At 35.9% G+C, this 16,927-nt stretch overlaps 1 protein-coding gene across 1 annotated transcript in view; it reads right to left on the bottom strand.

Moving 5' to 3' along the window:
• Positions 1–16,927, bottom strand: part of LOC111516246 (probable sulfoacetate transporter SauU) — a 38,443-nt gene that overhangs the window by 10,696 nt on the left and 10,820 nt on the right. Inside the window, exon 2 of the mRNA XM_074173516.1 lies at positions 3,301–3,704. Within this exon, the coding sequence (XP_074029617.1) occupies positions 3,301–3,680 (380 nt within the window). The 5' untranslated portion in view covers positions 3,681–3,704. The remainder of the gene's footprint in view (positions 1–3,300; positions 3,705–16,927) is intronic.

Raw genomic sequence — 16,927 nt, 5'->3', positions numbered from 1 at the left:
GTCATGCTTGACACTGATCTTAGATTTACTAGTCATGTTAAAAATTTAATGAAAAAAGCTTATATGTCATTGAAACTGTTATACTGTAATCGTTTTATTTTGAGCCAACCTCTAAAAAGAATGCTCTGTGATAGTTTGGTGCTAAGCCATTTCAACTACTGTGACTTCATATATGGGCCATACTTATATGATTCAGATAAAAAAAGAATACAAAAAGTGCAAAATTCTTGTTGCCGCCTGATTTATGGACTTCGTAAGTATGATTCAATTTCTGAAGCCTTTAAAAACTCCCGCTGGCTCAATATGAAAAACCGTATGATTCATCATTTGGGTTGTTTTGTCCATAAATTGATCACCCTTCCCCATTCTCCTCTTTTAATACAAAAACTAATTCTGCGTGAAAATATTCACTCAAGAAACATCAGACATAAAAACAAATTAACTATGCCACAACATCGCGCTGCACAGTTTCAGAGATCATTTCTTTTTGGTGCTGTAAAACTCTATAATTCATTGCTTGAGCAATTGAAGAGATTCAATATCAGGAAATTCAAATACAAATATAAAAATTATATCTATGATAGTCAGTAATGTCAACTTTTGCTTTTTAGACAACAGATCAATTAAATTAAATTATTTATCAACTATCTTCAGAAGGTAATCACAAATTATTATTTTATTTACGGTTCTCATTTCGTGGTACCATCACTGTTAATTGCTTTTATTTTTGTATGTTTGCGTGCATTATGGAGTGGTGCTTGTTGGTTGAGTTAGAGTAGCTTTGAGCTAGACTTCGCCAAGGAGTACCAGAATCTCCTGTAAACTATTTTCATTTTCAAATATATCTTTGTATTGTTTTTTTGTATTATCAATAAAGCCGATTTATTATTATTATTATTATTATTATTATTCATACCCAAACCAGGTAGGATGGACTACACCTTACCAAAAGCATTCCGACCAATAAGTCTCGCATGGTTTTTTTAAAAAACTATGGAGAGGCTATGTGAGCGGTACATAGGAGATGAAGTATTAGTTCACAACCCATTTCATCCTAATCAGCATGCATATACTCCGGGAAGGTCTACTGATTCGGCCCTTCACTGTGGTTGGCAAAATCGAGAGATCATTGGACAACAAAGAATACACCCTGAGTATATTAATAGATATCAAGGGAGCGTTTGATAAAACAACCTTTCCATCAATTATCCAGCAACTACACTCCAGGAATGTACCCCTGGCAGTAAGAAAATGGATACTCAAGATGCTCTCTAGTAGAGCAATAAATATCAATGTAGAAGACATCACAGTGAGAGGAAAGTCATGAGGGGATGTCCACAGGGAGGGGTCTTATCACCCCTTCTTAGTGAACGCACTGGGCGATAGAGCGCAGTATGGGCTGAAATTAATAGAAACATGGTGTAACGAACACTTACTGTCGCTCAATCCCAAGAATGTCGGAGGACAGCGGGACGCGCATGGGGTCTTTCACACCGTGTGGTCACCTGGATCTACATTGCAATAATAAGACCTATGTTAACGGAACCGTGGGGACCGAACGTTCTATAAGCAACGGCCATCCAAAAATTATATCAAACAGCGACTGGCTTGTTCAAACATCACATGAGCCATGAGAACAACACCAACCGCGGCAATGGAATTGATCACTGGTCTGAACCCTCTGGATCTGTACGTTAAGGAGGTTGCGTTAATGGCCATGTTACGGTTGCGCACGGCTGGTGTAAACCTCGAAGTAGGAATGGGTCATTTGAGGCTGAGCCTATGGAGAGAAGCGTTAACTGCGCAACCTCTGCTGCAGGCAACCAGTGATGCCATTGAACCCAGGTTTGTGTTTAATAAACCCTACAGAATGCAAATAATACAGAACACTGAGTCAGATGCTACAAATGCAATACGCATATATAGGTACAGACGACTCAAAAACCAAAGAAGGCTCAGGATGTGGAGTGTACTCCAGATCACTAAACCTAAGGATTAGGTGGGGAATGGGAAAAATACCAGCGTGGTCCAAACAGAACTGCCTGATAGCAGACAAGCCCTATTAGCCTTGAACAGGCAATGTGTAACTTCAGGGCTAGTACTAGAGTACCAAGATTTAGTCAAAGCCTCGGTAGATAATAACATTATACTGAGGTGGGTTAAAAAGCACGAGACATGAGTAAAGGTAATCGCATTGCCGACTCTTTAGCCAAGGAAGCGGCTGGAATTTTAGGACCCAGTGGCACCTACGGCCTGGATCACCCTGGGCGACCCTGGAAAGCTGGCACTGAAGAAATTTACCGGCGATGACCAGCAAAAAATATCTACGCTTAACAGTAGGATTTCTGACTGGCCATTGTCAACTAAGGAAACACCTCTACAACATAGAGTTAGTGGTCACACCTCTATGCAGGATGTGTGAACAGGAAGATGAAAGTGTCAGAGAGTGTGGGTTCGGCGAGTCTTATCCTACACCTGCCGGTATGAAGGAGATTTCTCCCAGAGACCTGTCAGCCTTCTTGTAAAGGACAGGATGGACAATGACCTAGGAGGACAACTCCTTGGGATGATGTACAATGGGTCACACGTGGCCTAAGTGCTGTGGGCCTACACTCACCCTCACTACTTCACAGATACAGATAGGTCGAGTGCTATTCGAAAAGATTATTTTCCGAAATACTCTCAACTGTATGCATCGATATAAGTACAGAATATCAATTTTCGAATTAATTAAATTTAATCATTTGACTAACGAGTTTCAGCAAAAAAAATGTTCGAAAGTACATATAATAATTATGAACAGAGTACGTAAATGACTAAGGTCGTATTTGTTAACAATAGCTGATCTACTTGACGCGGCCAGATGCATCACCAATACATATATTATTTTCGATTTCAAGGAAATTCAGAATAATGTCTTGATTCGAAATACATTTTTTTTATTATAGAATAAGTTTTGATTGCAATCTAGAGATTTCTGTATGTCATATATAAATGGTTGGTATTCGAAGAGTAGTTTGAATTGAAATATTATCGTTCTATTTTTGTGAGGTTATGTGAATCAGTGAAGAAAAAAATTCATTTTTTCACTCACTCACTCATTTGAATATGTTCATTGTATTGGTGGTTAGTTAGATTTGATTCACATATTCATTTGAGTTGTCTTAAAGAGTCTCCTATGATTCAAGAAGCGTTTTATCGCTGTAAATCTTTGTTTTGGCGACCCAGTCTTCAATTTTTCTCATCATTTCATCGCTTTGACGCAAATACTTATTGCAATTATACTCCGCTATGACTTACCTATTGAATTTATCGGCCAAAAAGCCCATGACAACCCCGACGATGGTGAACACAGCTATGAAGCTGGGACCGGCCAAAATCTGATAGTCCAGCCCAAGCCCATTGTAGGTCCATTCGCAATACCTCGTCCCATTCAAAACATACGACTCGCAAGTCTCGGAGTCATTTGCGGTGGAACACAGTATAGGGAGTTCGCTGAGATATACATCCGTGAGGTTCAACTGGCAGGCGATGTCACCAAAGTGGAGATCTTGTGCGATGGCCTTGCTGGTGACGCCTATGAGATAGTGACCTAGTTCTCCGCAGACGTAGCCTAGCGAGACTATGGCTAGGACGTAGGAGGGGTAGAGGAAAGCTAGTCTCTGGCTGAGTTCCAACATTTTTAGTGTCGCTGTTTCTTGTGTCTGGAAATAAGAAGATCATTCAGATTCATGTTCTTCATTTCTATACTCAAGAACAGTTTTATGAATATTAACAATGTCTTTACTGGATGTAACAAATTGGTCTAGGAAAAATTTGCCCGTTCTGCTTTATTTTTGCCCTAGGGTCTGAATGTCACATATTTTGTTGTTGGAGATTTGAAATGAACAAATGAAATGAAAAATGAAGCGTATGTTTTGCACTGAAAATAATTATATGCAGGATAGAAAAGATTGTTGAACAGTCAAGTCAAGTTATTTTCTAATAATTTATGAAATTTTTCATATAATTAAAAAATATATTTCTTGTTTTGTTTTCATAATGTCATTTACTGACACTATGAAAGTAGTATGCAAAGAATAAACTGGAAAACTGGAACCCCTGGAGTAGAAACATTCCAATTTTAAAATTTGGGAATATTACTGGAGTTTTTTCCTAACACCAAACCGTTATTTCAACAGCTCGCCACGTGTTTCGATCACCAAGTGATCATCTTCAAGAGGAAGATCAAACTGATCTTCCTGTAGGAATAGCCTAGTATGAATTGCTTGTCACAATTTTTGTAGTCTTGAGGTAAGGAGTAAATATTATTCATTTCTTTTTTTATTCAAGGTCATAAACAATATCATCACCAGCTCTCAACTGTTACATATCTTGAATTTTTGGGTTTCTAGACGGTCATCTAGGAATAGTGTCACATTTTATCTCCGCGAACAAATATAATGAAAAAATCTCCAATTTATACAAAGTGCGATGCCTCTAATTCTGTTAGTCATGTCCTAGATATATTTAACTGCCAGATTATAAAAATCAAAAGGCATTTCATAGCTAACTGACAGTTCTGTTTTTAATTTTTTTTATATACAGGGTGTTCCTTAAACACATGCTAACATTTAGGGAGGTAATTCTTAGACCGATTTTAAGAAAAAAACTTCCTATGGACGTATGTCCTAAACGCCTTAACTTTTGAGATACAGGGTGGCAAACTTTTCAAAAATAATCAGTTTTTTAATAATAACTGAGATAATTTTGTAGACATCTTTGGCATATTTGGTACATATGTTCCATGCCTCAAGGCGCATTTTCTGATGTACACAAATTTGTATTTTTTCAAACAGTGGCATCCCTACGGGGATGCCAAAGTATTAACGGAAGTTTTAAACACAAGAGTTTTAAGGTGACCCCATAAAAAAAATCTAAACTGTTGAGATCGGGGGATCTTGCTGGCCATTGCTGAGGTCCTCCGCGACCTATCCAACGATTAGGATAAACTGTATTTAAATGGTTTCGGACAATTACACTGAAATGAGCAGGGGCGCCATCGTGCATGTACCATATTCGATTCCTTAACGCAAGTGGCACATCTTCCAATAACCCAGATAAGTCTTCTTCGAGAAAGTGTAAATAAGAACGACCATCAAGGCGTCCTGGTAGAAAAAATGGGCCTATTAGATGATCACCTATAATTCCTGACTGAAGTTCACACGCTGTGGAAAATCTCTGGGGAGTAATGCCTGCACTCTTGAAATATGGTATGGGTATAACAAAAAATCAACCAAAATACGCCAAACAATTTGATGACAAATATCCAGAGTTCTAGCGATCTTCCTCGTACTCGTCTCAGGATGTTTCTCAATTTCTTGCAGCACCGCTTCCTCAATTTCAGGAGTTCTTACTACACGAGGTCTACCTTCCGGAGTCCCTTTCTTGAAACTACCAGTTTCCCTAAGTCGACGATGAATATTTGAAAAGGTTCGGCTATCTGGTAAGGCACGATTAGGATATCTTTCCTGATAAATGCGCCTGGCTTCTGTTGCATTACCATCGGCAAGGCCATATACGTAATGCATTTGCGCCATTTCCGCATTCGTATAATTGACCATATTTACTGATATTCAGAAAAACAGCTCGGACTACCAAAATAACTTCAACAACACTTCAAAATCAATCAAAACGCGCTGTGACAGTTTTTAACACCAACACTTTACTTTAAACCAACATCAATATTAGCTACTGACGTTTGTACATACAGAGAATTCGTTTTTTATTGCTATGGTGGGTACGCTGTTTTTTCTGCTTTTAATCTTTAAAAGAAATCACATATCGACAAACTCCATATTCCCAAGAGGTGCAGTAAATAAATTCTGCTACACGTCATTTATTCCAGGATAACTAAATTTATGTTTTCAAAAATTATTAAGCGGTGCTGCGTTATGACGTAATTTTAATTGAGAACAGTGCATCTGACAACAAACGAATACCTTTTAGATCCTCAATTATTTTGCAACAAATCTGATCTCTTAGTTTGCTTTCAGTCGATGCACGATACCGCATCAGATTTTTAAGGAATTTATCCTTAAGTAAAGCGATTTTTAATTTTTTGAGCGAAAACCATGCGTCGAACAAAGAAAACCCTACAAATCAAATGTGCTCAAAAATGTATGGAGATTTTAAAAATAATTTTTAATTCAAGATAAAGCAGTGGCGTAGTATTTTTTTCGCCAAAAATATACATTTCAAAACTCGTACGTACGCCATTGGCAGAGAAAATTAAGAAAATTGTACATTAGAAAATGCGCCTTGAGGCATGGAACATATGTACCAAATATGCCAAAGATGTCTACAAAATTATCTCAGTTATTATTAAAAAACTGATTATTTTTGAAAACTTTGCCACCCTGTATCTCAAAAGTTAAGGCGTTTAGGACATACGTCCATAGGACGTTTTTTCCTCAAAATGGGTCTAAGAATTACCTCCCTAGATATTAGCATGTGTTTAAGGAACACCCTATAGATTCACAAATTATATTATGTATATTATATTTGTAAATGCCATTGTTACTCCCTATTCTGTAATTGGGATGTAAAATAGTGTATGAAATAAATAAATAAATGATCATTAGAATTTTACGATGTGTGTATTTTCATTAGCCTGTTTCAACAGACCTCTCCCAAAGTTTTTCTCACAAAAATCCAAACCGCATTATCGATTCAATAGTAAAAATGTCCTTTGAATCCATTTATTTTGATAACACCATCCATGAAAAATCATCGAATATTATCGGGCCCATACGAATTTCAACTTTTGTGCCGAAACTTAACTTTTTTTCAACTACCTAGTTGAGAAAATACCGAAATAAAAAGAAAATGAAAGCACTTCAACTCAACTCGTTCGACGAAAACTCAAATTTTAGATAGATGGAATGGAAGACCAATTTCTGCCTTGATTTATCATGTGCAGATGTTGAATTCTGTCCTTTGTTAGTTTAGGTTAGTATCTTTCATGCTGAATAATCTTCAAGAAAATCTTACTATTGTTTGCGGTTTAATCCAAACAGGGCCATATCAGAGTCGTTCATTAACACTATCTTTCACTATCCATTGTCTTGGACGGTCCGCCATATTGTATGTAGAGACGTACGTACTTGCATAATAATAATAATAATACATACATACACGTATTACAAATTTGATAAAAGCTGGTGAAAAATAATGTTTTTCAACAAAAACATTTCCATATCGCTCTGTATCATATTTAATAACAGCGATAATGTTGCAACAACTTCATATCCGCTGTAATAACTGTCATCCTAATAACTTGCCAAGGCAAATGAAAAAATAAATGGGAATATTACGGTTTTCCGTAATTATTTATCCTCCATTGAGAATATTTCGCGAGGTCAGTTTTTATCTATACAATTAATTTACGCACGTAAAATATGCATATACGGTAACTGCGATTGGGGTGAGGTGAATTAATATACCGAGCTGAGTTTTTTATACTTTTGAACAATCAAAGGTAGAAAGAGAAAAATAGATTCAGATAGTACCGGTTATACCACGCTGAGAAACTACTGAAAGCATGTAAAAAGTACAAGACTTTCTTACTGATTATCCTCTCAACTACTGTTTACTTCAATATAGACATTGTTTTTTTCAATTGCTTCAATAGTTTTGAAAATAACAGAAAAAAATTAAAGATAATTTTCCGAAGCTGCCGGAAATTACTGGAAAACACTAAATTGTCAATTGAATTTTACGTCTTCTGATTTATTTAAATTAAACTCAATTAATTTAACGAAAATCTACTACTGATCTCAAAATATTCATGAGAACAATGAAAAAGTAAAAAAAAAAACAAACTCAACACAATGTTTTCAATGAAAATGAGCTGAGAGTGTGTTTTTTCTTTAATAGCTTAATGAAAAAAAAACACACTTTCAGCAATCTGTAGATATGGGGAAGTCATTATTACTTCTATAATTAGTAGTGAATTCTTTGAGAAACTGAAAGCCAATGTAGTGTAGATAACTTGCTGATTATGAAAGTATACATAGTATACTTAGTAGTATACTATGTATAGTATACTTCTATGTATACATAGCAGATTTTGTAATTGATTCATTTGAATTAAAAGAAAAGACAGTATAGAAGCACAGTTTCAAAGTATGGTTGTACAATTATAAACAATTAAAGTCTATCCAAATCCAAGATAGAGTAAAACAAAACCGAAGCGCTGCCCTTTCCAGTGTCAGATGGAAAGGGCAGCGTTTATTGGTGAATTCGCCTTCTTGGTACGAGTTTGGTACCAGCACAGAGTTGTAATCAGTCGTTTGCGTGTTTGTGTGGCGTGCGTTATATTGTTTAAAATTGTTTTCCAAGATGTCCAGTACAGACACTGCTGATGACACTGTGAGCTATCCTCTGAGTCCAGCCAGGAAACGATCCAAAAAAAGACGTTTGAGTGTTGAGATGAAAGAAGTGAATTCAAATGTTTTAAAAAGAGATGGAAGAAATTGAGACATCGACTGTCGACGAAGTCGTATCGAAAGTTTCCGATAAAATTGGAGTGTGTTGCGCTTCGATTTACAATGTTTTACGGGAATATAAACAAAATCATACTTTTTCCAAACCGAATACAAATCACAATCGTCAAAACATTATAAAATCAATAGATGATGCTGATAAACATGCAATCAGGAGAAAAGTGCATGAGTACTTTTTCAGAAATGAAATACCCACGATAGACAAAGTACTCACAGAAATAAATGAAGATGTTTTATTGCCAAGTTTTAAGCGGTCAACATTCCATAAAATATTGAAATATTTGAATTTTGTATGGAAAAAACGAGGGCGCAATAGTTTATTATTGGATAGAGGGGAAATTGTGTTATGGAGGAGAGAGTATTTGACCAACATTAAATATTATAGGGAACAACAGAGAACAATTTATCATATGGATGAAACCTGGGTTAATTCTGGTCATACTACCTCTAAAGTATGGGTCGATGACCTCATTTAGGAAGGCCTTTCTAGATGGACTATCCACCGGATTAACAAATCCATCAGGTAAACTTATATTTATATTAAGACCTGCCTCAATCTCAATATATAAAAAATAACCCTCGTATTTGCTTTATTTACTTACATGCCTCTTCATGATTTTAGGTAAAGGAAAACGGCTTATTATTTGTCACATCGGCAATGAGAATGGGTTTGTTGCTGAAGGGCTGTGGTGTTTCGAGTCGAAGAAAACTGGAGATTATTACGAAGAAATGAACGGTGAATCTTTCGAACAGTGGTTTTCCAAAGTTCTACCCCATCTGGAGGATAATGCTGTGATTATAATGGACAATGCACCTTATCATTCGCGACGGTTAGAGAAGATTCCGACAACGCCTTCAAAGAAGGTTGAAATCCAAAATTGGCTGCGATCAAATAATATTAGCTTTGAAGACTCAATGCTAAGAGTACAGCTACTAAAAATTGTCAAGGAGCGCAAGCTTGAATACCAAAAATATATAGTCGATGAGATGGCAGCAGGCCAAAACAAAATTGTCCTTCGCCTGCCTCCATAGCACTGCGAGCTCAATCCCATCGAGTTAATATGGGCGGATGTGAAGAATTTTGAAAAGAGTGTCAGCGGAGAAATGGGAGCAGTGTGTTCGGCATGTGATATCGGAAGTCTAGACAAAGATGTGGAAGCTTGATAACAAAATAGAGGCACAAATCGAGCCACTGATAATTCAGATTGGTGGGGGTGACACTACGGATGAAGAGACAAATTCATCCAGCTGAATAATTTTGATTAATATTCCTTTTGATTTTACATAAAATAAAAATTATCAATAAAGAAATATTTACTTCTCTTTTCATATAATGCTTGAGTGCGCTGTGAAAAATCCAATGAAAATTTTTTTATATTACACATATTATCTGCATTTTTCCCGTTAAACTGCAAAACTTGTGCATTTCACTCGTTATTATAAAAAGTTTTCCTAAGTATGATATAGCATTTGCGATCAACAAGATGTGGGTTCTGAATATGAGCCTGGCCAATTCTTGGGATTTTCAATATCACGTGCGTAGGGTATATCAATGTTTACATCCACTCTATCTTGGATTTGAATTTGCTTTTAACAGTCATACAACTTTTAACAAACTGTTCCAGAAAAGGAGTAAAATTTTCTTGAATTTGTTTTTTACATAATCGAAATGATATCGAAGCTTAGACATTCATCTAATTGTAATTTTAATACTTTATATAGTTGTTACTATTCAAATTCTTTAATTTTCCAACATAATATGTATAGAATTTATATTTATCTCGTTATATTAGAATTTTCTCGTAAATAATATGGCTTTACATCTGGATACATTCAATTTGAGTTTGTTTGTAAGAACTGTTCAATTACAAACTTGAAGGTACCATGTGGAAATTGATTTAGTCATTTAGGTACACAATAAATAGTAAAGAACCAAGCACACTTCCCTGAGGTACACCTATATAGTTGTACAAATCTGACAGGTATATTCATTGATAGGTAAGTCTCTGTTTCTATATTTTAGGTTATCTTCAAACTGATCGTAAACCACACAACCAATTCCATGAATTTTATATTAACGAAGAAGTATACACCCTTCTATTGTTTCGAATTGCCTTTCCAGGTTTAGGAAAACCGCTACAACATACTTGCCATCATTAAAGTCACAGTATAATCTACTTATTGATAGTCGTAGAGCAGATTTGCAGGAGAGTTTTTTTTCAAAAGCCAAATTGGGGAATGAAAAAAATTGATTCTTCCCTCTGACCTCCAATAATTGATTATATACTGTGATTTTCTTTACTATTTCAATGGAAGGAGTGATATTCATAGGCCTGAATTCACGCGATATACTGGCGTTATTACCTAACTCGAGGAATGGAAATGGTGGTAGTTATTTTGGCTGCTTATGGAAATTGGCCCTTTCAAAATAGCGTGTCCACATGTGGTGAATATGTTTCATTATTTTTGAGTTCAAAATTCCATGAACGCTACATTTATCATCATTTGATGAAATTATTTTTCCCAACTTTCTCGAGGTTAGTAGTTTGAAGCGAGAAAAAGTCAAGTGTATATTTCTTTCAATGCTCTCAACTATTCCCTGGATGATATCTTCAATATTCAATATTTTCCTGGAACTGAAATTGAATCTCTTTTGAAAAATCAATATTTTGTGTTTCTACTATTGCAGATTTTCTGTAACAATTGGAACATTTTTATATCTTTTCATTTCTTCAACGGTAGAAATAAAATGATTACATTTCCAACACAATGTTTATGCTCGATTGTTCAATATTGACAGATTTATTGCCGTCATCTTTATTTATACGAAAATAACAATTATAATCACAATAATTGAATGTATATAATTAACTTCACCATGCGCTAGGTCACTCTCATCGTAAATCTTTTGAAAAACGTTCCTTGCAATTTCAATAATCAAGTTCAGGTGCAAGCATCATCATTGAACACACAAGTTAATTATCACTATTGTTATGATATAGCTGAAATATAGTGAAGAATCTGAAAGTAGGCATGAATTTATATATTATGATTCACCCTTCTTAAGATATTTATAGAGTATGATCCAGAAGTAATGAACAAATCTTTTTTCTATATTATTGGTAATATTCAAGGAGAATTCTAAAATACGACAAGTTTTATTTATAAAATGACACTACGAGTATTTGACATGCACATGTCACTGTCCTAAAAAATTTTGGGTAGAATTGGGGACTGAATAGTTTCTCATTTGAAAGCTAAGTCAAACCCATATGCAGGAATCACACGTTAAAAGGTAAGACCTCGTTAGTCCTTAGCTCGCACAAGTTTCGACTTCTGAGGGTTATCGTTCGTAGGGGTGCGACAGCTGGTTAACGGAAAAAAACATATACATATAGATATATAGTTTTTGAAAAATGAATAAAACTTTCAAAATTCAAACTGTAAATTGAAAATTAGAATCGGATATGACTAAAACTTCTAGTAGCTATTAGTAAAAAGTAATAGATGCTCATTATAACTGTAAAACGCTAACACTGTGCTCAAATGGAATTTTGAGATTTCATTATGATTAACGACAGCTGGTATAGGCGGGTTTATGATAGTTTCCTGTGTTCACCAATTTCTCATATGGCAAACGGGTCGCAAATAAAAGATTTTTAACAGAGTTTGGGTCGTTATCTACCTGTAAGTGCCGTACAAAAATACTTTTCTTTTACGAACGCTATACAAAATGCCACTTCATACGTTCAAAACGAACGATTTCTCACGCAGTGAGAAATAACTGCCATCACAGTGAGATATAATTTCTCACGTTCTCCATGTTGACAACGCTACGCCGACGATTCGCGTGCAATATCCAAGTAGCCCATTGTCGGCGTTTCCATAACAACAAAACCGAAGCACTGCATAATTATTGCTGTCAATTTACCCAAATAAAACAGTTTTATTGTTGATTGTTATAGTATAGTTCAGATTTATTAAATATTGAATATAATGGAATACGAAGATTTAGAGTTGGAAAATACACCTTCAGAAATTGTTCAGAAATACCTAGATGTTCGCAATAATTTGCTACCGAACAGATCACAAGAGAAAAATATGAAATCGCTTACAGAAACTGAAAAATGAAAGCCAAGGTAAATTCTTGTTTCGAAAATACCTTGTTAGTTTATTCTGAAGAGTTGTCAAGAAGATTGAAATTATCAACATTATGGTATCAGTACTCGATGCTGAGAAGTACCTTAATTATCAAAAACGGTGTTGACATATCAAAATACGTAAAACTACGTGCATTTTTAAAACGCAAATCTGAAAAAAAGCTCAAAACAGTCAAAAACAATAACTTCTGAAGAAATTCAACAATTTTTAAAAGATGAACCTGATGAAAAGTATTTGCTGATAAAGGTATGAATTGAAAATGTTTGAACTGTTATCGAAAAATGATTGTTTGGTTTTGATTTCAGGCTGCTGTAGCTATTGGCCTTACAGGGGCATGCCATTGTGATGAACTTCGAAAATTAAAAATTGATGACATGGAAGATCTTAATTCGGCCCTTTTAATAAAATTACCCGATACTAAAGCCAAGGTTCCTAGAAATTTTACGCAAGGATTCTACCAAATTTACAAAAAAAATGTGAAGCTTCGACTTTGCAATAGCAAATTTACGAAACAGCCTGTGGGATAAATAAATTTGGCACCATGGCGAAAGAAATAGCGGCCTTTTTGCAATTACCGAACACTGAATTATACTTTCACGTATAGTCACTGAATTATATAATGGCTACTTTTTTCGAAGTTCATCTGCGACTATTTTAGTTAATGCAGGGGCAGATCTTTCAACTTCAAACCGCCATGGGGGTTGGAAATCCAGCAATGTTGCTGAATCTTATATCGACAACTCCATAGCTAACAAAATGAAAATTTCAAAAAGTATAGTAGAATCCTTTCAGCCTCCAGCGCCATTAGAACCTGAACACAACAATGCTGTGGAAGCTCAGTACGTTTCCCTATCAACTTCAACTTCTACCGCAGCTAATATTTCAATTACCGAAAACATGTTGAAACAAAACGATCTAACAAGAATTACTTTACAAAATTGTTCAAATATAACTATTTTAAATAAAATATAAAAATGAGTTAATGACATACAAGTATTATTATTTCAATATTAAATTTTACAAAAAGGATTCGAAGCTTTATATCTTTTATTAATTATCTATCAACTGTCGATAATTAATTATAATTATCGACAGTTGGTAGTACTGTCATCTTCTAGGCACTCCTCAAACTGAACTTGTCATCCTGTCGTCTGCCTCTTTATACGGTCAGAGCGTCTTTACTCAGGTATTTCAGGTACTTTAGGTAAATTTGCCTGTATTTGTACTGCATCAGGTACTCTTCTTTGTGTTAGATCTTCTCTAGGAATGTGTATGGTTTTGTTTAATATATTGAATGTGAGGTCTTGTTGTGTTTGATTTGTACTTGTTCCTCGATAAGTGATTTATGACTGTTAAATTTATGAATGTTCAAGTTTTTCCAAATGTCCATGCGGTTTCCCTTGTTGATTTGTTTTATGAGTTTTATGTTCTCTGGTGGGGGGAAATTATGTTTGTTTTGTATGGCGTGTGTTGCAAGGTTTGATTTATATACTGTTGGATTTATGTATGCCTTTTTGTGCTCATTGTACCTTTGGATCAGTTTTTTCTTGGTTTGGCCGATATAGAATTTGTTGCAGTCCGAGCATTGTATGCTGTATATCCCGTTTTTGTCTTTGTCTTCTTCTTTTTCATAGTTGTTTATTTTTTGTGTTATCTTCGTGTTAACTTGTACATCCATAAATTTAACAGTCATAAATCACTTATCGAGGAACAAGTACAAATCAAAACACAATAAGACCTCGCATTCAATATATTAAACAAAACCATACACATTCCTAGAGAAGATCTAACACAAAGAAGAGTACCTGATGCAGTACAAATACAGGCAAATTTACCTAAAGTACCTGAAATACCTGAGTTGAGACGCTCTGACCATATAAAGAGGCAGACGACAGGATGACAAGTTCAGTTTGAGGAGTGTCTAGAAGATGACAGTACTACCAACTGTCGAAAGCGCTCGCAGATAATTAATAGAAGATATAAAGCTTCAAATCCTTTTTGTGAAATTTAATATTGAAATACTGAAAATAAAGGAAAATTAGTTGCATCATTCAAAAAAAAAGTATTATTATATATATTATATTATTATATATGTATTTTAATTTTCAATACTTGAAAACAACGCAACCGTAGAAAAAGTACAGTGTACAATGCGTGAGAAAATGACATATTTCTCATTCGCTTGATTGCACAAACTTCTGCGCTCGTGAGAAATATGTCGTTTTTCTCACTTGTTGTACAATATACTATTTTCTATTCAGTATGTGGTCCAAATATTCGTTATGGAATTGAATCAGAATCGAAGTTTCTGATTGAGAAACTTGTATTATTACCTCATCAGCACCTATCTGGATAATATTACAAAATGAAAAATCCATAACTTATTCATAAACACGTTTGTGAGATTTCCACTAGACAGTTTACAAAACCGCAATACCTGTTTCGGTATACAATAGCTTTTCTCAAAAACTATACCTCTTTCAATTTATAAACGGTAGTTTCGCTACTGTCTGCAAATCTTCATTCTTAAAAAATTTCAAAGCTGTGGTCGGGAGAGTTTTTTCAGCTTTTTACCAGAGCGAAACCGTGAAAAATTAAAGTTAATGAAGTGTAAAAAACTCAATCAAAATTCACATCATCGACCAGGATCTGGACCGATTATTGAACTTGGCCTTGACAACGTTGAAGTGAAAAACGACCTTGAAAAAACTCCTGTCGATTTTTTATTGTCATCAATCTCGGAAGCTTGTTTATATAGAAACATGCCGAAAGTGAGAGTGTTGTGTACAAATTACATAATTAAAATTCATGAGGTTTTTTAATGTATTCAATTCATGTATGATTTATATTAATTAATGGTTGCCAGCAGATCTGAGGAAAAATAATACAGGGTCGTCAAACAGAAAGTTGTACATTTAGACGATATATGTATACGTATCAAAATGGCGAAGTTATCTTATCCAATAGAAATGCTAATGATAAATTAAGCACTGCCTTGCAGGAGACTTCTCGAACGTTCTGAAACAGGTGCCTACGGAGAGGATGTGCAGCTCGTAGATGGGAGCATCCTACCACATTTGGATGCTGGAGAGACGTATACTTACCTCGCGGTGGAACAACGCCACTCACAAGAGGTAACCGCAGTGAAAAACTCTCTCCGCGGCAAGTATCAGCACAAACTTCGACAGATCTGGTCATCGGAGCTGTCGGGGAAGAACAAAGTTGCTACAACAAATATGCTTGCCGTTCCAATCTTACTCTACTCGTTTGGAGTAGTGAAGTGGACTCGGGAGGAGCTGTATCAACTCAACGTAAAGACCCGAAAATTGATGCATCTCTATAGGAGTTTGCATTTCAAATCGTCCGTTTCATGGTTGTACTTCCCCCGACAACAGGGAGGCCGTAGACTTTTGAGTTTGGAATGTCGTCAGAAGTTCGGATCCCCTTCTCTGTATGGTCTATGACCATGAGAGAGCAGGAATTGGAGCATTTCTCTTTAGGGTAGCTGCCCGAGCAGCAGATGAATTCGGTATAGTTTTCGACACTGAACGAGTTGACTACAACTCTGTCACCGAATTGGAACCCGTTCAGCAAAAAGCTCAGATAAAAGCCGCAGAGATCACCTTACTTCTGCGGAAATACAAGGATAAGCCAATGCATGGGGTCTTCTTCAATAACATTGGAGACCTTGACTTATCAAAGCGCCTGACGTTCACTTTTCTTAGGTCGAGTGGGCTGAAGTCGGAAACTGAGAGGTTCATCATGGCTTGCCAGGATGGTGTCTTCAACACCTTAGTCTACCGCAGTCACATGATGGGTATAGAGGTTCCTGACACAAAGTGCAGGGCCTGCCGCGAGACGCCCGAGACCCTAATGCACTTGCTATCAGCATGTCCAGCATATGCGGTCTCGGCCTATATCCATCGACATGGGGGATATTGAATCCGTTGTGGGGAACGAGAAGTGCCGAATTTATTGGAGCTATTCGTTCCCCACCCTCAGGCTCAACAAGCTAATAATCCTGGTGTAGTCCTTCTCAACCACCAGAGCAAAACGATATTTGTCGTGGAGTTTTCAGCTCCTGGCGAGACGAATATCGTCAGAAAAGAGGAGGAAAAACGGATAAAATATCGAGATTTTCTCTTCGAACTCCGCAGACTCTATCCAGATCCAGGCTGTCATTCTTGGCACACTGCGCTTGCTCAGGGCACATGATTCTC

This window comes from Leptinotarsa decemlineata, unplaced genomic scaffold, assembly GCF_025532065.1.
Source record: "Leptinotarsa decemlineata unplaced genomic scaffold, Ldec_3_MD MMD2_tig00000251_RagTag_RagTag, whole genome shotgun sequence".
Taxonomy (NCBI): Eukaryota; Metazoa; Arthropoda; class Insecta; order Coleoptera; family Chrysomelidae; genus Leptinotarsa; species Leptinotarsa decemlineata.
The sequence above is the reverse complement of the archived record's forward strand: the minus strand, read 5'-3'. Positions and strand labels throughout refer to the sequence as shown.